Source organism: Rhinolophus sinicus, chromosome 1, assembly GCF_057876585.1.
Source record: "Rhinolophus sinicus isolate RSI-liver-muscle chromosome 1, RSI-T2T, whole genome shotgun sequence".
In the NCBI taxonomy this organism is placed as follows: Eukaryota; Metazoa; Chordata; class Mammalia; order Chiroptera; family Rhinolophidae; genus Rhinolophus; species Rhinolophus sinicus.
In genome coordinates, this window is record NC_142501.1 from 118,376,107 (window position 1) to 118,401,019 (window position 24,913).

The 24,913-nt window shown below is 42.2% G+C and overlaps 1 protein-coding gene across 2 annotated transcripts in view; it reads right to left on the reverse strand.

Moving 5' to 3' along the window:
* The window catches only part of RSU1 (Ras suppressor protein 1), a 171,507-nt gene that overhangs the window by 132,035 nt on the left and 14,559 nt on the right, over positions 1-24,913 (reverse strand). For both annotated transcript variants that reach the window (XM_019746074.3, XM_019746076.2), the window contains exons 3-4: positions 19,002-19,052; positions 1,851-1,971 (exon numbers count right to left, since the gene is read on the reverse strand). In XM_019746074.3, coding sequence (XP_019601633.2) covers positions 1,851-1,971; positions 19,002-19,052 — 172 coding nt within the window. The remainder of the gene's footprint in view (positions 1-1,850; positions 1,972-19,001; positions 19,053-24,913) is intronic.

The following is a 24,913-nucleotide window of genomic DNA, read 5'->3' on the forward strand; positions in this document are numbered from 1 at the left end:
CGGTGACACCAAACAACCAGCAATTCCCAGAACGGGCTGAGCTCTGAGCTTTTCAGCATGTCGTTCTCTCCATCTGAGATGTCGTCCCTCTGCTTAGGAGTCTGAGAAATTCCTTCTTGTGCATCAAGAATCGGCTGCAATAACACCCTTGTAGGAAACCTTCCCCTGAGAAAATAACCTATAGCCTAACGTGCTCCTGGTCCCTCTCCCCCACTGCCCCCCACGTCAGTGACCCAGCTGTACACTGTCACTGCTCACTGACACCCGGCTTGGCCCACGATTAAGGCCAGGAATTGTAATTTCACCACTGACCCCCAGCACTAGCAAGGGTCCTGATGCAGAATGGGCACTTACGCAGTCACAACATAAATGAATTAATAAATAAAACGATGATGATAATGATAGCTAACACTTAAGGAATATTTACTATGTGCCAGATCCTATTCCTAGTGCTTACATGCAAATAACTGATTTCATAAATGAAGAAATTAACAGGAAGAACAGATCTGGTTTTACATATCTATGTGTATCTAGTTTTAGCTTCTTTCTTACATGCAAATTAAATATCCGACTTAATCATTTTCAAAACAAAGATATAAATGGAAAATCCTTTCTTTTCTGATTTGCCAGATGGGTATACAGTCTCCATGTTTGTAGGGGGGAAAAAGCCATCTGATCTAAAGTGACACTTCCCTTCTTTCAACTCTACTTCCCCTCAAACATTAGAGAAAAGAATGCTTGTGGATCTTTTAAACATTGTCTCTGAACCACAGTGAACATTAAAATAAAGAGTGTCTAACCAAACTCCCCGGGAAGAGCATGAACTAAACTAAAACTCATTCCATGAGTGAGGTTTTTTCTTTCCCCACGATTATTTCTTGTTAAATTGACAAATACCTGGCCAGTTCCTATTACCACCCCATGTAAATCACTAACTTAACTAGAGCTTTCCATGGCTATAATTTCATGAATATATTACTTCACACAGTGGATGAAGCATAAGTGGGCAGTTTCATCTAAGAGCTGCAACAACAACGAGGCTGGACTTCAGAAGCCCACATTTTGGGTGTCTGATGGAGAGGGCACGGACCCCAAACAAAGGGTCCTCTGCCCAGTTCTGACACTACCCTCAGGCCCGATCAGGAGCAAGTCACCTGACCTCTAGGAAAGGGCATGACTCCCTCTCCAGGAAACGGAAGCAGTCACGCCACCTGCCCACCCTCCCTCGTAATGGTTCAGAGGGTCAAATCCTGACAGGAGGACTTTGAAAACTACACAGCAGTATGCGACTACAAGGTATTATTATTATTCACTGCTACCTGCTTCTGCCACCTCAACTGAATCCAAACGCCGTCCTTCATCTTTGTATGAAGACAGACATAGGATTAGAACCTCTCAATGACATGAAAGAATTCCAAGAATCAATGAAGCCGCGTTGAGCAAGGTTCCCTCCCCTGCATAGAAGGAAGGTGCTTTGTAAACTACCTCTACTTAATACAGAGAGAAAAATCAACCCTATTACAACTGGTCTGAACAGTTAATGCTATGCAAATAAGTCCCTTCTCAGTCAACAGAACTGAAATAAAATTTTATTGGAAACAAAATTCAGTTAAAAAAAAAGATCCTTTATTGCACCAACAATTAGCTTCTCAATTAACTCTCAAGTAGATACGCACTAATGTAGGCCAGTGAAAGAATGTATTAAAAACAATAAAACTTCTTTTCAAAACCTAAAACATAAAAAGAAATGAGAACTCAGCTTCCCCCAATCAGGGATGTAAACGGTACCCCTGCCCTCGCCCAGCCCATACCCCCTTCCCTCTTCCCCGCTTCCTCTCACCGACACTCACCCGAGGTTCAGGTGCTTGAGTTTCTGAAGGCTGCTGATCTGGGTGGGCAGCTCCTCAATCTGGTTGTTAAAAAAGTTGAGCACTTCCAAATTCTTCAGTTCCGCTATGTTTGGTGGTACGGCTACGGAAACAAACGCCGAGTGTGAACACAGGAACCGTTCGCACTACAAGGAATGCCAGCAACACACCGTATTTTTCTTTCATGTGCAAGAGAGATGTACGATCATCTAATTCTTGTATACTTATATTTTGCAGGTTTTTCTTAGGTTGTAACTCACCACCGAGTAGACATGGAAATGTTTCTTCGAAGGGCAAAAGAGAACTTCTGTGCCCAAAACAGTCTTAAAGTGAATTTGCAAAACATGTATACTTTTATAATTGTCATAGGACCTAAGATGTGCAACTGTTTCCTTCCTTTTTGTTTCCTTGCAGTTCCACCAGAGAAAGACGGTGAACTCCAATTCTCTTCCTGATACATTCCTCGAGCTATTTTAATAATCTGGTATCTGAAGAGCTGTTCTCTTAACATTGCACTAAATCACCACAATTTATGTTCAACCTTAAACGATGCAATATTCAACCTACCTAGTTTCCGAGTTTAGCCTCTGGCCTTTGCACCTTGATCAATACACACACACAAACACACACACACACACGCGTTGCATCAGATTAGCAACAGATCGATGCACTGTTATTTTATAGAAATATTTTATAGACGAGCATGACATGAATACTACTATGCAGATGAAGTAGATCAAAGGTTAATATACCACTGGGGCCTGAAACTTTCTTCCTTCCATAGAGTATACACTCGCAAATACAAATTTAAAGGCCAATGGCATCTTTACCTGAAAAGTACTCTCAAATGGCAGCACAAATACTTTCCATAGATTGTACTTCTTCATGTATCCCATTTGCTGATTTGATTTAGTCTTTTCTACAAACATTTGTTATTGGCTAAGAGCTCATCCACGGTTCACACAAACACCAATACCAAGACTGTCCGGGTATCTGAAACCACTGACAGGGGACGTGGGCACATCACAAGAAAGTGTTTTCTCTCATCCCCGTATATTTACTCCCCCTCCCACCAGCTTCTTCCAGGGAATCTTCCAAAAAGCTGGGAAAACCTGGGAGCCCCTCTGCCTAGACCCACTACAAAGGTGTGTGTAAAATTTCAAACAGTCTCTAAAATATTCAAGGGGAGAGCCACTCCAAGAACTCCCGTGTGGCACTCCCAGGGGAATAAGTACAGAGGACAGGCAGACGGCTCCTTACAGGGTTGAGTCATCATTTTCAGCTTTATAAGACGTCTAGGGTACCAATGACCTGATTTCTTTTAGAGGGAAGAAAGCTTGGGAAGGAAAATGCTTTCATTGGAGGAAGGGACTGTGAAGAATACAAATCATTCTAGACGAAGGCACTTGGGACGAAGCAGCGATCCAGATGGAGAATGAGCAAGGCATGGATTCATTACTGAGCCTGGTGGTGGGGAGGGGCGACAAAAGGACAGATTTTAATGGGATAATTGAGGCAGCTGGGACTTACTCCCAGAAACCACACTCTTGGACACCAGCATGAACGCATGTGCGCCCTACCTGTGCAATTTGGCTGCAAAAGCATTTTAGATGTGAAGTCGATAATGTACTTTTGTACAAATGAATGGTATTCACTTTGTGTAAATGATCATGGAGAAACTCGGGCTGTGCCTGCTGAGTCACCAGGTGTCAGCTTGGACCACGAAGTGTGGGAGCGCCACAGATGACAACAACACTGCTCAGAGACATCACCCTTTCTTTCTCCCTGCTCACCACCCAGCGACCACAAAGTTTCTCTCCCTGCATTCATCTGATTAGTGTGAAGAGCAATAAAGAAAGTTAGTGCAACCAGGAGAAAATGATGATCCCAATTTAGCCACAAACCAAGAATAATGCAGCCAGAATTACTGCTGCCTTCCCAAAGTTACTTTGCCAATGCAATTAAATGCTGGTCTGGAGGTATCGCCTTTTTGACAGGATGAGAGATTATTTCACTCTCCTTGCTAAATCAGTCCAATTTAAAACCACAAATTATGCGAAATGTGATTTAGGGCTTTGTTTTGTGGACACAAACAATAACCCCACATTCAATTTACTAAACCTCTCCTAGCCCCTTGGTGTGCGTGTGAAGATTGTGTTTGAGACTGCATTCAAGCTAGAGGGGAAAAAAATTACACAGCTAATATTCTTCCTAAACCATAGAATTTTTCCCCCGGCCATAGTAAAAAGCAAAAGAAATTAACATTCAGACCTGTCTGGATGGAATAACATTCACTCTTTCCACCAATATTTAGCGAATGCTTATTATGTGCACAGCACCACACTTTTAGCATTTTCAATCCTTTGGGAATAATGTAAGAAAGGCATACTGTTCAAAGAAAGTAAATTACAAAAGAAGGGGTATCAGAGTCCATAAATGGAAACAGGTCTAATGCTTGGAAAACTAACTCACCCCAACAAAACTGTCTATAAACCATAATTAGCTAACAACAGTTGTGCAATAACTAAACCATAACATACATAGCAGGAATAACTTACGAAAAGCTATTATGAAAAGTTGGCAGCAATAAATTTGAGGTGTGATCAAACAATACAGTGAATGTTTAAGTAAAAAAATGTATTACAGTAAAAGACACATTGTCATTAATCCCCCTCAAAATACTCTCCCCGCTTCAAACACACTTATCCCATCATTCTTGCTACTTCTGAAGCAGTTCTGGAAGTCCTCTTTCGTGAGTGTCTTTAGTTGTGCTGTCATGGCTGCCTCGATGTCCTGAATCATTTTGACTTTGGAGAAGAGCCAGAAGTCGTGGATGAATAAGGTGGATGAGGACACACCATAATATTTTTTTATTTGACAGAAATTGCTGTGTACCAGAAGCAATGTCAGACACAGAGCATTGTCATGATGGAGGATGATTTACGGCACACGTTAAAACACACCTTCTCTCAACCGTAGCTCACACCCCACTGACTGCACCAAACGAGTTGAAACTTGTCACACTCTCTTACTAAGATTCGACGTGCTGCTTCCCATATTGAAGATCCCTGCCTTTCCGTTGGATGGCACTCGGCAGCAGCATTCACTGTATGTCTTGATCACAGCGGAAAGGCTCTGTGTCACACATCACTTCTGGTATATGGCAATTTCTGTCAAATAAAAACATTATGGTGTGTCCACATCCAGCTTATTCACTGGATCTAGCACCGTGTGACTTCTGGCTCTTCCCCAAGGTCAAAATGACCCTGAAAGGTAAACGTTTTGAATTGATTTGGAACATTGAGGCAGCCATGACACCTCAACTAAAGACACAAAATAGAACTTCCAGAACTGCTTCAGAAATTGACAAGAATGATGGGATAAGTGTTTTTGAAGCGAGGGGGAGTATTCTGAGGGGGATTAATGCTGATGTGTCTTTTACTGTAACACTTTTTTTTTTTTTTTTTTTTAAATTTAGACATTCACCATAGTTTTTGACCACACCTTGTATGTCACTGGTCAGAATATCCTGGTGGAATTTTTTGAGATATCTATGTGACACATGAGCAAGAAGAAGAAATTTAAAATATATGTAAATAGTGAGCACCAAGCTATTTCTGATTATGTGTTTGAAATGTTCCTTTTTCATCAATCTATCCAGATTCTGACCATCACCCCAGCGGTACTTACACAGCCTACAGACAACAAGCAAGTTCGCACACCAGAGAAACAGAGGACAGAGTGATGCAGGGACACGGCAGTCCTGGCCTGCTCATCTCAGGCTGACACTGGCCTTCCCCGATAAGTCCTTAAAATCTGTGTGTGCCCCTTACTCAACTCACCACCTCTCTGGGCTTCTGCTTCCTCCAGCCTAAAAGGAGAGGGCTGGACTATAACCATTTCTAAATTCTCTTCTAGCTGGCTTTGACATTCTATGGTTGTAAGAGCTGGATTATAAAAATCAATATGGATTTAAATAAGGGAACAAACGGGGCCCTCAATTAGGAAGCTTAGTCATGTAGAACTCTGCTTGTGACAGAATTCAGTGTCATTTTCTCTCCAGCAGTGATGGCTGCTTTAATTTGGGGGCTTTGGTTGCTAGATTTGGGAGAAAGGTCCCTAGCTACTCTTAGGTGTTCCTGGCTCCTAGATGTCATTTGGCTCTGGTCAAATGGTCAGGGGACTGCTGGGGAAGTGCTCGACCCAGAGCTTCCACCATGTTTTGAAAAAGGTGACGAAGATGTGGTCATGTCACCGCAGAAACTATGCCCAGAGACTGGTCTCAATCTTCTGGAAATCTAAGAACCCGAATGCTGTTCTAGAGTTGCACCTACCCAAGAACCATGTGCTGGTCCAGACTCAGTAATGACACCCTGGTTTCTGGATGGTTCCACAAGAAGAAGCCCAAAATGCTTAGGAAGCTCAGAAGCAGGCAGCCCCGAAGGGGACTCGCCTAATCTCCTGCATTAATGTGTCTTTAAAAAGCTCCCTTCCGAGGCAGGAAGCCTCGGAAAGCACTGACTGGACACAGTAGACAGACCAGAGCTCCAACCGTTAGAAACCGCTGAGCCAGCTTTATTCCTGAGTAACAGCTTGACGTCTTCTAGAGGACGTATCATCCTCCTTCCTCACTGGTTACGTCACCACAGGCACAGCTGCCAGGGGCTGCACAGCTCAAGGGTACTCAACACAATCAATGTTACACTCAAGAACACGCTCCCCCAACTATCGCCTCCCCCAAGAGAAGAACCTACATAAATGACTGGTATAGCAACTGGAGATCCACTTTAGGAGCACTTTGTTCTGGGATATGCAACTAATAATTACACAATAAATAACTTTTTTTTAAATTTAAGTTCATTGGGGTGACAATGTTAGGGAAGTTACATAGGTTTCAAGTGTACAGTTGTGTAATACATCATCTATACATCACATTGTGTGTTCTCCACCCAGAGTCAGTTCTCCTTCCATCATCATATATTTGATCCCCCTTACCCTCATCTCTGGTAACCACTAAACTATTGTGTGTGTCTATGAGTTTTTGTTTCTTCATTTGTTTGTCTTATTCCTTTGCTGTTTTCAGTTTTATATCTTATTTTTTAAAGCCTTCTATCCATACAATAATTAACAGGGTCTGCTCTGGGCTGGGCTGTCCCGTATGCAATCACTAGTTAAATGTGGCTATTTAAACTGAAATCCAGATTGGGCATGTAAATTGGGGCAGCTGCTATGACAAACAGGATGGCAGCTCCTCAAAATATTAAAAATAGAACTACCACACGTGCCAGCCAATCCACTTCTGGGTATTTATCCAAACAACTCAGGAGTCCATCAACAGATGAATGGATAAAAAAATGTGATATATACATGATGGAATATTGTTTGGCCATAAAAAAGAAGAAAATCCTGCCATCTGTGACAACATGGATGGCCCCTGAAGACATTATGCTAAGTGAAATAAGTCAGACAGAGAAAGACAAATACAGTGATCTCACTTACATGTGGAATCTAAAGAAAAAAAATAAACGAACAAAACAGAAACAGACCCATAGAAGAATAGATCAGATTTGTGGTTACCAGAGAAAGGGCTCGGGGAGGTGAGGGGTTGGGTGAGGAAACTGGATGAACGTATTAAAAAAAAAAGAAGAAGAAAAAAAATAAATCTACAGTTGAAATTAAATAAAATTAATAATTCAGTTGCTTGGTCAGACTGGCCACATTTCAAGAACCTGACAGCCACATGTGGCTACTGCACTGGGGAACTTGGGTACAAAACATGGCCATCGCTGCAGAAAGTTCCGCTGGGCAGGGCTGCCCTAAAGCAGTGCGCAAACCTTCCAGGATACCAGAATTACAGGAGGGCTTACTAAAACAGACTGGGGTGGGGAGATACCCCAGGCTTTCTGATTCAGTGGGTTAGGGACAAGGCCAGAGAATCTGCATTTCCAACAAGTCCCCATGGGACTGTGATGCTGCTGCTCTGGGGACCATGCTTTGGTTAGAAAACTTCTAACTCATTGGTGACACCACCATCATTCACGTAATGCACATGTCCCTTACCAAACATAATAATGCTATGAGATTATAAAAAATAAATCTCATCCAAATGAAGACTCCTCTGTCACCTCAGTGAGCTACTGAGTCTGGAGGTGGATGAAAAGTGAAAAGAAAAAAAAAAAAAAAAAAGAAAAGGAAAGAGACGCTCTCGGTGGCCAATGCACCCAAGCTGGGGGCTGGAATCAAACCATTTCCAGTGCACTTCCGCTTCCCCACACAGACCGTTGCGGTGAATCAGTATGAACTAGTATGAAAAAAGCACTGACTCCCCTCGTCCATCGAATTAAGTCACTCAGCAGCCACCTCATCACGCCCAAGTGTGGTCACATGGAGAGATGCCACTTGCTGTACTTCTGGCCTTCAAAATGCTGAGGTCTACACGGAGAACGCTGCTGGCAGTGACAGCACAGACACACCAGCTGGGGGACAGCCGATCCGGGGGCTTTCTGAGCAAAAGCATCTTGTGGCCCCTGAGGCAAAGAACACAACTGTGAAGAGTGACAGGCTCAGGGAGCAGCAGGCCCCACGCAAAACATAAGGACAGGAGCACGCCTGCGAGCAGCCCACGGGAGGGCCGGTGGGCCATGCCTAGGTCTTCAGAGCCATATGGACAGCCCCGGAAGCCTGTCCTCTCAGCAACAAAAGGGTGGTGATGGACCAGGCACCGTGCACCCACCCACGCTGCTGGGAAGCCGGAATCTGCGCAGAACAGATGTAGGTTTCCGTTATCTGCATGGACATGAAATCCGGAGGTGAACTCCATCCACCACTTCCAGCAAAGTGCTGAGCAGTGAGAAGGACACTCTGCCCAAGTATTTCTGCAGAAGCACCCAGACTGTTTCTAGCTCTGGTAATTCCTGCAAAGGACAGGTGCTAGGCTGGGCCATGAAAACCAGGGGACCCTGCCCACACGCCTCTCTGAAAAACCAAATTCAAGGTTCAGCGACTGCCTCCTTTATGGAAACCAAGGATGGACTATTACCCACCACAAGTGCAGTAAGAGGGCGACTTAATGGGAACCAAGGGCTGCCGGGAGCACAGGACCAGTGGTGGGCTTGCTCCCTGTGCTGCTACAGGTAACACGCTGCTGTCCTGTGTCCATTTCCAGACACCAAAGTGCCACAGACCCGTCGGCCAAACCAGGGCCACAGATACCATACGGGACAAGGCAAAGCAAAACACAGCGAACGGCACTGCTGTCCCATTTAGCATAAATGTTTATACTAAACACAGGGGATTTTTGTCTGTTGCCACATAACAAATAAAAACATCCAGTCGAATTGTTTACATGATTCTGCTGCTTTAAAAACATTAATTAAAATGGTTTAAAAATGTCTTTAACTTATAGAACATTTCATCCGCAAACTGCAGAACACACCTCTCTTTAACAGAGGAGGATAAAGTAAGAGAGGGATAGAAGAGGTTATCAAAGGGAAGCCAGTTAGATTCCTAAGTAACACCGCTACAAGAAAGCTGCTGAAACATTTATGAAAAATATGAGAATACATGAAAATGAGTCAGATTACTCAGTATACATATTATACATAGAGTGGGGGGAGAAAGACCATGTAAGAGGAAACAGTGAAAGCAAACACTGCTTTGCCCCAACATTTGATGAATATGATACAGGATAACAACCATCACCCCCCCCCCCCCGCCCCACCCCTAACGTAGCAAGGTGGAAAGAAGCCAAATTAACAGAGGATATATGAAATGTGACTTGGGACATTGTTCACCAGAGTGAAAGGACAGTCCTTTTCATCCTTTGCCACAATAGCTGGAAGACGTTAGTCTATTCACACCACAGAGGTGATGTCTAGACTAATTATATAGATGCCAATTCTTTCAGCCAATTAGGAATCATAGTCCTGAATGTCGTTTTAATGATTACATGGAAAGAGAATCTCTTCATGCTCGCATACAAACGATTATGCGCTTCAGAATTTTACATGCAAAAAAAGGTTCCTGTGTACTTACAGTGATTCGTGACTTGTGTTTTCTGGCCAAAAAACACAAGGTAAATAATAAACTAATTATATCTCAGCATAAAAATCTGAAGTCCAAAAGTGTACTGATGATAACTAACTTTGTAGATTTTATGGGATTTTCCCCAAAAGCAGCTATTAAGAGAGTGTATTGCAGTAGTTACAGGTTATTTAAAAACACAAAGTTTATGAAACAGTAAAGCAAATTCTCATTTAAAAGGATCTGTATGGTCCTCCAGGTAATAATAAAATAGCAAAATATCTAAACATCCACCGAGTAACTGCCAGTATTAACAGCCAAATATTATTAGCTTTATAAATGACAACAGGAATGCTACTTTCAGTAAGTCATCGGTATTTACCGAGTACCCACACCTCCGAGTGCATGCTTACTGCACGCATTATGGGCCTCCTTAAGATTCCGCTGCTTAAGTAATTTTAACCAAAAAAATCTCCGATTTAATTCACTGCAAAAAAAAAAAAAAGTCCTACTCTTTCAGCAATCATGAGAATAATTAATTATCCAAAAATGAGGGGAAAATGTTACAAACGAGCAGTAGACAGATTTTATAGCATGAAGTCCAACATGCAAATATATATGTCCTTGGGCTATAAAAAGTGTACACAGAGAGCCAAAGAAATGTCCTAAAAAGCTGACAAGCATGAATTTCTGCTCCTGTGAGGATGCAAAAATTAGTTGTGTGAATCTTGCGCTAACTTCCCAGAGAGAACCAAGGGATGGTCCACGTAACCTTCAGGACTTCCAAATCCTGAATTCTTTTAGGAACACACCTTTGAAATCACACTCCAGTGCTGAGAAGCTACACCGCCTGCAAGGCGACACATCAATAAATAGCTTTAATCTGGGAGCTGGGTGGGAAAAGCAGCACTAAGAGGAAAGGCCAGAGCACTGGATGGCCTGGGAGGACGTGACATCTAGTGAAGGGTGAGAAATGGACAGAGGCTCCACTAGTAAAAAACACGCAAGAAGTTCTGAAACTGGCAAGAGCGAGAAGGAAAAGGACAACATGGAAAAACTCCATTCAATGGGGAATGCAAGCTCACAGTCATAAAAAGAGCTCTCGAGGCTCTTAAATAAGTATCACTAAAATACAGAATTTTATACACACACGCTCTCCATCCTCAATTATTAACATTGAGAGGGAGACAAAAGACAAGTCAAATTCACACGCATGCACACACACACACACACACACACACACACACACACACGGCTCGGCCAATCGTTCCCATCTCTTTTACAGTTAAGAATTATTTCAGCAAGAGGCCACACTGGGTTGCTTCGCTTCCTTCCTTGCCTTATGTTTCGATGCTGAGGAGGGAAGTAATTACATGAGTCGGGAAGGATGGGCGTGGGGGAAGATGCCCAGTGCTAGAAAAACCCACACAGTAGCTTTGTTAAATCTCCTCTAAAGATGACAACTATGCTTTTGAGCCTTAGGAATTCTCCCCGCTCTTCTATTCGAACAAGTAAAGATCCAGGGACAAGGCTTCGTCCACGGAGCGCCGAGCTGTGCCTCAGTGGGCCCTGGAAAGCGCACACATATATCAGTGGCAGAGGCAGCAGGGGAATGGCTGGCAGAGGCTCTGAAGCCATAAAAAGCCCCCTCCCCGCCTTCCAGCTTTCCTTACTTAACCACTGTAAGCCTGCTGCTTCCATGGCATACAGAATAGGATGTTGATAAACGCTAGCTCTTTTCTCCCCTTCCTTTCAAACTGAAGTCATGACGTATGTGGAGCATGGTCTGTCAGAGTCTATAAGCTGTGGGGTGCCTTCACTGTATTTTCCACGCAGCGCTGGTTCAGGGGGCTTCACGGTAAAAGATGAGAATTCATCTCAACTTCTTGAAGGATGAGCAAGATTTGGAGAGAGGGGCAGGTACTTCTGACCAGAGAAGAATCAGGTGTTCAGAACAGAGAATATACAGGCAGGAAGAAAAGGCTAAAGGAACAGCAAAAAACTAAACAAAAGAATGTTCACAGAAAATAGCTGAAAAGGAGGTCCATGAGTGTTAACTAGTGGTCAGTCATATCAGCATGGTGTTTTGTCCTATTAAGCTGATTGAGAAAGAGAAAGAAAAATTGAAATGGGAAAGGCATTCTCAAGGTTTTATTGGAGCTAAAAATATGTGCCTGTATGCACGCACGGACATGAATTCCATTCAACGTTACAAATCCTTGTTTAAAATATATATATACATACACATACACATACACATACATAGACATATATATATATATATATATACGCACACACACATATACACACAAAGGATGCCAAAAAAATGCACATTTTAAGAAAGGAAAAAAACTGTATTAAAATTGTAATATTCAATATATACCTATAACAAAAGATGAATACAAGTCATGTGTATATATTTTTTTGGCACCCCTGTAAGTCACAGGATGTTCAGTACAGCATAGGGAATAGAGTCAGTGGAACAGCTATATACGTTGTCAAAGGGGTAGTGGGCTTTGGGGGGAAGGGGGTTATCACTTGGTGAGGGGGTGTAAATGTCTATTACATTGTTTTGTACACCTGAAACTAATTTAAAAAATTAATTTAAAAAGATTAATGTATAGTTTTAATGGGATTTGCAAATTTGTTGAAATTATAACCATTACGTGCACATCTCTAGGGAGCGTGGACACAGCCTTCACCCTATTCTTTAACATCAGTGAGTTGTGAAAGGTTAAAAAGAACTGCTCTAGACGCACCTCTTAGAATATCCTCTCCCACCCTCCTCACACCACACACTCGTATGCACACACCACACACACGCAAACATACCATCTCGGAGAGAGACAGTCAACAGATGGTTTAGATATAAATTATTGCTATGAAATCAATTTTGTTGGGCAGTTCTACTGTAAACAGTAAAGGATACCCTTTTCAAGATCAGCTCCCCCAAATGAGCTAGTTATGATTTGGACAGGGCCAGATCCAACCTACCCCCACTTTATGTTCTCCCCAACCCACCACCACTCTGAAATTCTCATGATTGAAGCCTTCCATTTAGAAAGACACTGTGGAAGAATTAATACACTACATTTAGCTAGCACAGGGCAGGGATTGCAGAAAAGGTCCACTGTGGTTGGTGTGGCTGCATTCAGGGGATCAGGGGACCACAGTCTCTGAGCTGAGGACACAATCCCATCAACAACCAGTTTCTCCCACCTCCCCCGCTGACCTTAGACCATGCGGGTTCTGGACTACGGGGCCAACAGATTCTCCCACGGATGCTCTTGCACGCTTCCTTACCAAAACCAAAACAACAGCAAACTCCCAATTGCAAGCTATTTTTTATGGTTATCTAACCACTGGTACCATCCGATAGATATTGTTTAATTTATAGCTGTCAGACTCAAAAATGCTGGGTATCTGTTTTTTCAAATCCAATCTTTCAAATGATGGCCCAGTAACTGATAAATGTGCACTAATTAAAAAAATAAGCTATTGATCAAAGCCTCCATATTATAAATACATTTATACTTTGTTAAAATGCAAACAGCAAGTTGTTTTGACATTGTCACAAGATAAATTCATGACACAGAGACGATTTATTTTGCATATTCTCCCTCATAGTTTAATTTCATACAAGCCATGCACAAGAACTTTTGCATAAGGCATGACAAATAATCTAGGAAAGAGGAAATAACTAAGAGACTTTAGAACAGGGTGTTGGAAGAAAGACCAGTGAAGGTCATTCTTATGAGTTGAAATAGTTACGTTTTCTCATTCATCTCAACAATCTATTATGTCTGTAGCAAAGTATTTCAATTTATTATGCTTTTTTAAAAACTGCTTCATTTTCCTCCTTATAATTGGATCTGCATATTTGGAGAATGCATTATTTTTATGTGGAGTCTGGTGCTTAATTCATTTATAATAACACTCATGGCAGGTAGCCTATCAATATATACATCTGCATAAAATTTTAAATATTATGTTGACTTCTGTATATTTAGAACATTATCTTTGATAAAGAAATTATTGAACTAAAAAACATGCCTAGCATTGCTTGTTCCCTATCATTTCAAATTCATACGTAAGCTATAAGTAATAGGAAATAGTCTATTTAAAAAAAAAACCACACACACACACCTTAAGCCATAAAACTTAGGTTTACGGCCCGCCTCGCCATTTCCGATACATTATATGACAAGATATGGTCACATTAAGGCCTGAAACTGCAGGCAAAACTGCTAATACCTCAAAGAAAGGTTTGACATGGCAGTTAAAAGTTCAAAGAATAAAACTAAACCATTACATTCAGAGACCCACACTTATAAAAGGTTTACAGAGTTGGCTGCTCAGTGTGTGCACAGAGCAAAAAGATATCCTTTGTATTCCTTGCACAAAATGATGGGTACTTAATTCTCAATATGCATGGGTCACAAAATGAAAAATACTGTTGTCATATTTAAGGTGCTAGCACTATATGTAATATGGGTCTTGCTGTAAGAATACAGTTATTTAAATATTATTACACAAAATTAAGAAAAGCTTCACGTTAAAAAATTATGCTCAGAGATTGTTTTATCACTGATGCAGAATGTAATTCATTTCACAATGCATAGTATTCCTCCCTACACATGGCACTTTGTAGAAGGAGCAATACAAATATGCACAAATGCACATTTTCCTGAGATTTACACATTATTTTTGAATTAAAACCTGGTTACATACATATATATTTTAAATTTTCTTCCAGGGAGGTGGGAGGGGGGGAATCTCCCGTATACTCAATACAAAAATACTAAGAAGGCAATAAAATTCTTCCCATTTGAAGATATTGGGAGAGAAAGTTTCTTACTTAAGAAAGTAGCCCTAATGAACACTAAAAAAATGGTATGTGAAAGTGAATATGTAGTTTTAGAAGCAAAACAAAAATAACATACCTCCTTACAGGAGGATCTACCTTAATTATGGTAAAACTGCACTATACAAATGGCAAGAGCAATACGCCCCATTGAACAGAGCCAAACAGCTTGCAAAATATTTCATCTGGCAATACAAATTTGCTTTTTAATCTTTAGGCACAAACCCCTGGTGGGGGAAAATACACCTATATCCATCTCAACAGTGACCTCTAGTGGACAAGTCTTAAATGGTTCTCTCAAAAAGAAATTCCTCTTTGAGACAAAAGTAGAAAAACATTTACAAAACTAACACTTCCAAACAGCATAACCAGCAGGGATCAGATTAAAGAGCAGACGGAAAAGGATTCAGCTAACACAGGCTTACAAGGCAGGGCAGTTACGAGGGCAGGGGGTGGAGGAGGAGGGCAGAGGGAGGAAGTCAGCCTTGGGAATAACTGCTACTTTCATTCCCTTCTTTGGAAACAGAGCGATCCCGCCCTGGGGTGTATCATCTCAGCGTGCTGCTGGGACTTGGCACAATTCATCAACTACCAATCCATTAATCCACCGGTGTTAACTGCCTAGTTCATGTTCACCACGCGCTGGGCATTTTTGTGAAGGAGGGGATACAAAATAGCATCAGACAGGGCTCCTCGCCTCAGGGTACAGTTAACTGTATGAAGAAATGAGTAAATAATTTGGGACCTTAACTATATAAACTAAGTGAACGAGTAACAGGCCCAGAAGCCATGAGACCTAGAGTGGTAAAGGAAGTTTTATGGGGCAGAGACCCTCTCCTGAGCCCATGAGGTCGCTGGGTGGAAAAAGTATCCGTGGCCGGTGACGGGTCCCAGATTTTGCCACCTGCGGATTCTCAGGTGGACCTGAGGCATGCCATCCCAGCACGTCATTCCTCAACTGCGAAAGAACCCAGTGGCCATACAGATGATACGACACCACCTTCCAGGATCTAAGGTAATGTTTCTTTCGCGCTCTCACAGTCCAGCACATTTGAAATGAATCCATGAGACAGGAGTTTGTGGTGGCCGTGTCAAGTCCTGTTACTGGTTAGTACAGTAACCGCCCGCTCTCCCCACCACTACCACCACTTCACCTCAGACCAGCCTTTCCTCTGTCCCCTCCCCTGCATTCACTGCTTCCTCCCATCACCTGCTCACTGTGTGCTCCGCAACAGGCATGAGACAAGACTAGGACATGGACCCCGCTTTCCAGAAAGCCTAAGATGTATGTGGAGGGAGAAAAACATGAAGCAACAGAAGGAAGTGCTCCACTACCGTGAAGAGTCTATGAACAACAGGACTTTGCAAAGGGAAGAGAGATTTGCAGTTGGCCCGGCTGTCAGGCCACCTCCAGGGGCGGGTGGGGAGCGAGGCCACTGCAAAGTAGAAGGGAGGGGCAAGGCGGTCTGAAACAGAGCAGGGCTGGGCAGGGGGAGGAGATGGAGAACCTTCCTACAGCAGCACGTGGGGAGGAAAGGCTGGCTGCAGGATGTGGGCCAGAGCAGGGCTGGGTGTGTGCGGTATCGCAGGGAAAGTGGTGCTTCCGAAAGGACGGCCTGGTGGCAGAACCTCACCTTGTCTCTGAAACCATGCCCATTGTGCCAGAAAGAACCTCTGTGGGGTTCCCAGACCACACCTGCCCAGTCACAGCAAAAAGGCAGAAGGAAAAGGTTCACCTGCTACTCTGCCTCCTGCCTTCTTAAATACGTCCTGGAAATGCACATAGCTGGGAACATGGCTGCAGGCAGAACAATTTCCCTCTGACTTCCCGATTTCCAAAACCCATCAACACAGCCCCAACCCCCCAGGTCTAAATTTCAAGTGTCACTGTAAAAATGATGCACCTTTAACAGCAACTGGCTTGACAACTTTGGAATACTTTTAATAAACTATACTCTAGAAAACTTCAAGAATTTCTGCTCACAAAACCTCAGGGAATTTAAGGATCACGAGCCCACTTTCAGCTTCCTGGTGGCCTCTCTCGTACTGCGCTAGGTGGACCTGTTGATGGCAAAACCACCAGCAGGGACAGAAAGTCAACTCAGTGTCACATTGTTCCGATGGCCTCGCAGATACTGATGCTGTTGTGTGGGGTCAAACGGTGTCCCCAGATTAGGTCCCGGTTTGAACAAGCCAATCATTCATTCCCTAAGCCCACAAGTGGAAGTGTCAGAGAACGGTGTAAGTGGCATGCTAGGAGAAAAACACAAACACAAGGACGTTTGCAGACAAAAGGAATGCTGAGGGTTTCATCTTTTGAGTCCTAGTGGTTTTAACGTAGCGCTGTCAGCCAGTCCCTATTAAAAAACCACGGAAAGTGAAAGACACTGATTACAATAAAAAGTGACAGCAGGGCGTGCTCAGCCACTTACACACCATGCATATTTATATTGCCATCAAATAGACATATTTACTATAAACACTTGAAAAACCATAGCAAAGTCATTCATTTAAATGCCAGAAAAATAGGAAGAGATGCTAATTTGACCTTAGTGGAACAGATTGGGTGTCACTGACACCCCTCACAATGGCTTGAAACAGAATTTACCAAGACATTTAATTAGAGTTTACTGGATTAGGTCAAGAGTGTCTGAAATGAGGAAAAAAGAAAAAAAAAAAATCAGGCAAAGAAGAAGAAACATGAAGTTGGGATCCATTCACAGTCAGCCTCTTTAAGAGCAGCACAATTTAACTCCATGTTTATGCCTAAAATAATTTTACATTACATACCTAGAAGAAGAAACCATCCATCGATCCCTCAGATTCCCATCTTTGTGGACATGTTAAAAAAAAAAATAAACTAAAACTATCTGAAGGATTTTGTAAAGAACAGATCAATTAATGAATATAGTAGGAATAAAACATGTTTTGTTTTTCTGTTTGAATGTAAACTGATTTGCTCTAATGACGCAGCTCTAATAATGGTAATCTCGGCAATGAAGAAACGTTTTTATGAACTATGCAGTAATGAGCTTGAGGAGTTTCTGCTCACAAAATCTTGGGGCATTTAGTGAGGATGGCGTCCAGCCTTCCAAACAAACAGCTAAACCCCTCTGACTGGGATTAGGGTTTCAGGGGACAACAGGACTGTTTGCTACAAAAAACAATAAAGGTGACAGCATACTGCCTGTTACAGAAAGGATTACACGTTACCTGTAGCCCTCACTTTCAGCTGCTGTGGCCCCCGCAACTCAAACATGACAATTGTGCCCCCCGCACCTTTGCCTGACAAATCCGCGCTTTTTGCTAAAAATGAACTAATCTGCCTGTCTCCTCCACACGAGGGGCCCTGCCACTCTTAATTTGAGATTATCAACAGCTCTGTGACATTGCTTCAAGCTGTATATGACGCACATACGCACATAAATTCATGGCACAAATCCCTCAAGATGACATTCTGCTCAATTTCATTGAACTCGGAAAGCTCCCGAACAAATTCTTGCCACATGATTAGAAAATCATTCAGGTCTGCAGGAAATATGGCAAGCACAAAGAAGTGACAGTCAATTAGGAATGAGAAAGGAGAGTGGGTCCCTGTCATTAAAGTCTTCAAAGCCACAGCTCTGACAATAAAATCATTCACACAAGGTATTCTTATAAAAGCAGGTATTAAATCTACTGCGGTATATGTTAACCACACTGTGACACTCACTACCAATACCCCACGGAATTTTTCTTGGAAACCAGATTCAAGAATTTGAAAATGGCAAATGCAAATTTATGTAATTTATGCAACTGTGTGGTTTTCTTCCCCTATCAAACAGGGCAGAAAAGCATATCAACAGTTAAATTTTCCCCTCTGAGGAGGAAATCTAGATGAAAGCAAAGAACTCTTATTCTAATATTTTTTGATAATTGTTTTTCATGGAACACTAATGCATGGCCCATCCGTTCAGGTCACTGCAGCATTCACCATCCCTGAATTCAGGACCATTCCCAGAAAAGCAATGTCATTTTTTTCCCTTCACTTTACGCACACAATAGGAAAGAATCCTCAAGACAGAGCAAAGTACAAAACTACAGGATCACAATATGCTAATAAATATTAGTGTCACCAAAATAAATATTAGGTTTCCCCAAATAAACAATTGTCATTAGTGTCTTCAAAGGAAAAAAAGGAATCAGCGGAATCACACATTACTACCTAAAAGTCAGAAACTGGGAAACAAATGATAAAGTCAACTCACTTGTTAGCTTGTTGTGGCTGAGGACCAGTTGTGTGATGTGGGCTAAGGAGACTGTAAAAGAAAAAAAAAAGAAAAAAAATTACAGTCAGTTCACGTATCCAAATTAGAGCTACACTCCTACAAGGCAAAGTGCTAAATTATTTTCACAGGTTGAAGTGTTACCACTCACAAAAACAGAAGCAAGGATTCATAGAACACTGTCTGTTAAATGCAACACCAAATTAAGAAAAGTCATGTAATTAGCGGTGTGATTAGCACAGCAAGTTGGAGCTAATGCGATTAATGTCACAGGACCAGACGTTACCAGGGCCAGTCAGTTTTGCTTGGAGATCTGGTTTCTGCGGGCCCAGCCTTAGTCATCCAGCTCAACAAACCGTGCCCATGGGAGAACCAGCCAGCAGTGTGCAGAGGCCCAAAGCCCTGAGCTAAAAACTATCACATCAAGGCAGAAAGATCACGTAACAGAGGCTGGCAGCACATTACTTCATCGACGCCCACTGTCAACCCAGAAATTCTTCTACTCACTACCAGATGATCAAAAAATAAAAACGTCCTGTAAAAAAATGTTGGTTGACGTTTTAATGCACAGCAATTTTCAAACATTACCACGGAGGTTTAATCTGCTAAACAACGTTAGGTTTGCCTAAAAGATGGTTTTTCCAAGTATAAAGAAAAAATACGAACACAGATCCACCAAAAAAGAAAAAAAAAAAGCCCCAACAATAAAAGGGATCTGCCTTCCATTTTGTTTAGGGCTCTAAAATGTCACTGTATGCTCAGCATCGCGCACACACACACACACACACACACAGAGACTTCATTATCTATATTACTGAAAACATGCATTCGCACCACCACATCCAATTCCAATACAGCATGACACGGTTCATTCTAGTCTCCTCCCTTTCCATATTTGTAATTCCCTTCTCTAACAGTGAGAACTCTGGTTTCCATGACCTTTAACCTGCCTACTTAATCACTACTTCTGTATGTAACTGCACAGAGGTGTCTCATAGCTAGACTGGGACAGCTCTGTGTAGGGTTTCCGGGTGGGAATTCCCGCCCGATCTCAGGAATTTTTTTCACTTTCCCGTTCCTGAATCCCGAGATACAAACTGTTTTCTGTTCTCCACCATGAATCGTCTCCACAAAGTGGCAGCCGATACTACGAACCACCTGGGTACAAGGAGCCGATTTTCCCGATTTCCTGACCAACTTTTCTTGGGATTTGGGAACAGAAAAGCGAAAAGCAAAAAAAATTCCCTAGAATGGGTAGGAATTCCCGCCCTGAAACCCTAGCAATAAATAGGAAAAATGTCTAAGAGATACATTGTGAGTAGTACGCTTAGTTCCCATTGTTGGTATTACTGGGTTCAAGGAACCGATTTTCCCAATTTCCCAACCAACTTTTCTCGGGATTCGGGAATGGGAAAGTGAGAAAATTTCACTAGAACAGGCGGGAATTCCCGCCCGGAAACCCTAAGCCTCTATGCTTCTCTGCAGGCACACCAGAAGTCTGGTACTGACTCCTGGACAAAATCAGGCTACCTAGCGATGCGTGATGTTCTGTTTAAAGGTGAAAACAATCTGAAGGCCCCCAGGGCCAACCTGTTGACAAGTTTACGGATGTGCAAACTAATGGCTTACACCTGAGTACATGTGTATGACCAGGCGGGCAGAAAATACCAGGCTGGACGCTACTGCCTGTGCTCTCCTGAAACTCTGAGTCCTCTAGATGTTGTGATGGTTCATATCTGGAGGTGAAATATGTCCTGGGCAGCTAAGAAACCACCCTGGGGAGTCACCAGTGAGCCTCTCAGGTCCCTGATGGTCATCTGTCCCTGCTTATTCCTCTAAGCCACGTAAGAGTAGGTTCTACGGATTCTTCCGAGTCCTTTCAACTCCCTGTGTAGTAATGCAGTAACCGATCACCTCTCCACCCCTTCCTCCGACCAGGACACCTCCGCATTCTGCTCAGGCTTACCCTTCTTATCCGCCCCCATCCGCCTCCCCCTGCCTCACCTTGGACTTCCCAAGCCAGGCTCCCCATCCCACACAGATGCTCTCCTCACCCCATTCGGGTTCCCACACCCCGCTCTAGGCCACCATGCCTCCCCAAACACCGGGCACCTCTCTTTCTCTACCCCACTTACTGGCTTTAGGACAGAACCACTAGGGAAAGGGGAAAGGCAAAGCAGATGAGCATTTCTTCAGTTTTTAAAAGTCACAATAATAGCTTCCCATGTGACATTTAAGACTGTAGACCCTGAAGAACATCTCAGACATTTTCACTTCTAAGAGTTAAGACTCTTTTGTCTACCAAATAAAGCATGCCTTTACCTCTGAGTTATACAGTATGACATAAAAAAAAAAAAATCTCAAAGAGCTGCACTTGTACCAAACAAGATGAAACAGATGCACAGATATATCAGTTGAGACGCTGACCAGCTAGCTCCACGTGAGAACAAACCACAAACAAAGGGGTTACACAAAACAGGAATTTCTCTCTCATGTACACACAGGCAATCCAGAGGTGCCTGTTGCTTGTTCCCCAACTATCCCCATTGCATGGGTTATGTCTCATGGTCCAAGATGGGTGCCTGAGCTTAACTATCAGGTCTACCCTTCAGGAAGATGGTAAAGTGTGTGTGGTGGGGTGGGGGGCGGGGAGGGAAAGCCTTCTTCCTTTAGGAAACTTCCAAGAAATTGCATATGACACTTCCACTTATAAGCAATTAATCAAAATTTTGTAATACAGTGATGTCTAGCTGCAAGAGAGGCAGGGAAATGCAGTCTGTATTCCAGGTGACCATGTGCTGGTCAAAATTAGGAGTGAACTAAATCAGGAAAAGATGGGGCAAAATGAAACTAGCAGACAACTAGTGGCCTGTTACACTCCATCTGAGTGTCACAGAAATCAATTGATTACAAAAGAAAACTGATAATCCCATCTCTTCCTCCTACCTTAATTTTTTCTAAAATATCACAACTAATTAAAAAGAAAAAAATTTTTGCTCTTCTCCCAACTAACATTCCCAATGAAAGATTTAATTAGGGAAAGCTGGTTCTTTCCAATCATTTCACTGTGTCATTCAATAAGCACTTAGCAAGAAAGGAAGTTATAAAATTTAAAACTTTTTTTTTAATAGATAAGAGAAATCCAATTATTGTTTCAGCTGATCACACCACTAGAATGTCTTTTTCTTTCTCACTATTGTTATAGGGATACATGCTAAATAAAGTAGGTGAGAGGGAGAAAAATTAGAACTGGGGAAAAAAAAGTTAAAAAAGATCTTTAAAATATTTAAGGCAACAAAGGAGGCTGGGCAGGGTCTGTGGGAAGGGCAGTTGGGTTGGACAGAATCAAAAATCACAAAATCAGTCACAAAGCCTGGTACAGGCAAAGACCAAGTAGCAGCACACGTCCTTATAAAACCAGCCACTCCTTTCCACTTAACAATGGTGAGTTCATTGTGAGTCTTGTATGGAAACTACACTGTTAAAAAAGAAGGAAGAAAAGGTCTACCAAAATAGAACAGATTATTTAAAAGTACAAAAGCTATTGTAGTCAAGCATGTTGGGAAAATGGAAGCAGGCTATACCCACTGACCTGCCCTGCTAACCTGAATCACACACTGGGAGGTCTTCCACTGTGTGAAGAACACTGTAATTGTCCTGCTACCATAAACTGTCAAGAATGAGCACTGCCAGAGCAGTGAAAACTGTTATTAAAATTCCTAGAGTCATATTCAACTATGCTTTGCCCAGCTATTTTCAAAGTAGAATATATTTCAAGAGCCAGCTAAATAACTAAGAAGTGAATTGACACAGTTAAATGTTACTGTGCCTTGGCTATCCTCTCTCTAGCCTTTAGAAATGGCATGTTGCTGAACACTGTATTGGGCCAAAATGAAGAGTGGGAAACAAAATTGGGAGGGAGGTGAGGTTGCTGGCACTGTATACATGATTTATGATCATTCGTACTCTAGCCAAAAAGGCAATCAGCAGGAAAACGCTACAAGAGGAACTGGTTGGTTCAAAAATTTCTCAAGAGAGACAAGCAAGGACTCACTTGCTCGGTATTTACTGAGCACACTCAGAGCACCGAGTCCAACTTGGAGACCCTCACAGGAGTAGCGGCAGCCACACACTCTGGGAAGCCTGGGACAATCTCAGATTCTGCCTCCTGTTCCTCTCAAAACTATCCTGGTTTGGGTAACAAACTATAGTCACTGAATTTAGGAACCACAGAACAGGCACCAAAATCCCAGGTATAAAAGGATCATGGATACAAGCCAAGTGTATCTGCAAGGATCATGGCAGTTCAGAAGGAAATGGGATGGATGACACATCCAAAAATGCTACAGGGCAGAGGGTACACCAGGCAATGAAGCTGGACTTGGAAGATATATGGAACCTAGAGGTTATGGAAGAAATCCTAGGTCTCATATGTGAGCAAAAATGATGGAAAACAGGGAAGGCACAGGACTGGAGGGGCCACCCGTATTTTAATTAAATAAATTCAGAGGAAAAATCAAAGGAATAACTAAACCTTCCTAGAAAAAGAACCATCATGACTAGATAACATGTGGAAGCACATATTATTATTTAAAATATGTTCGTTTTTTTTTCCTTCTTCATCAGCATAAAGTAGGCAGCATGAGAAAAGTAAGTATGATGAAATCCACAGCACCATAAGATAAAATTACAGACCTGTTTTCAAAATAACCCAACATATTACAAAGATGTGGCACACTGGAAATTGTCTCTAGTTTTCAGTTTGGCAAATTATTTCTTTGGTAGCACTTTAAAGAGAGTAGAAAGTTCTAGCTTCACAGCATGACATTTATATCCCCGGGCGGGGGTGAGGGGGACGGACACGGCCAGGATGACATAAGGGGAAATGATACTTGAAAGTTTCTGCAATGTTGTCCTGGTTTGGAATTGGCCATCTTTGGGTTCCAGATGGAAGGTTCTGTAACGCTGGTCACAAAAACTAGACTGCAACACCAGTTCACTTCACCGACTGCATTCTGAATGGAAGCAATCAGAAAAACACTGCTACCGTCAGAAGGCAAATGGTTTACCCCTTTTTGACAGCTCTTGTGATATCAAATGCTGCCATGTCGGAAGAACCACCATACCTCCTGGGATATTCAAAGAGAGCTACCTTGTTTGACCTTTCCAGGGGACCACATTCAAATTCTATGTAATTCTACAGATTACATTGCAAACAGTATCCTCTCTTAATTCATGTCCTCCCAAAGTTGTAGGCCAAAAAGAATTTGAACTCAAAATGCATTACGGTTCCAATGGCTTTTCCATGTTGGCTCCCCAGTAGGCTAAACACAGCAACAGTCCTAAATAACCCTAATTCACAGATTCAACAGGGGTGTGGGACCCAGACAGATGTCAGCAGCAGGAAGCTGGGTTTTACGTTTAAACGATTCATGATTAAAATGCCTGCCCATGTTACATGGCTGAAGTTATTTCACCCTTGATAGTAGGATACAGATTCAGATCTTAAACATGTAGATTCTGACAATACATTAAAGACAGACAATAAAATGTTTGGAACCAAGATATAATATAAATACCACATTCATCAACACACTCAGAATCATAAAAACCTTTCTTTCGAATTTCATTCATAATTTAAAATTTCAAAAAAAAAAAAAAAAAGAAAGAAAAAATCTCCATGGTAGGAAAGCTTTCCTTTACGACTAATTATTTTGGAGAGTTGGAAACGTTTTAGGAACAAGTTTTCAAAATCGATTACTTGACTGAATTCTATTTACAGATAAAGGGTCTATCAATCATAATTAATTGGTCTTTCATTCAACAGAAAGCAATTCATCATGTGTGACCACTGAAAAAACTTTACTACCTCTTTCTGTACATAAATAAGAGCA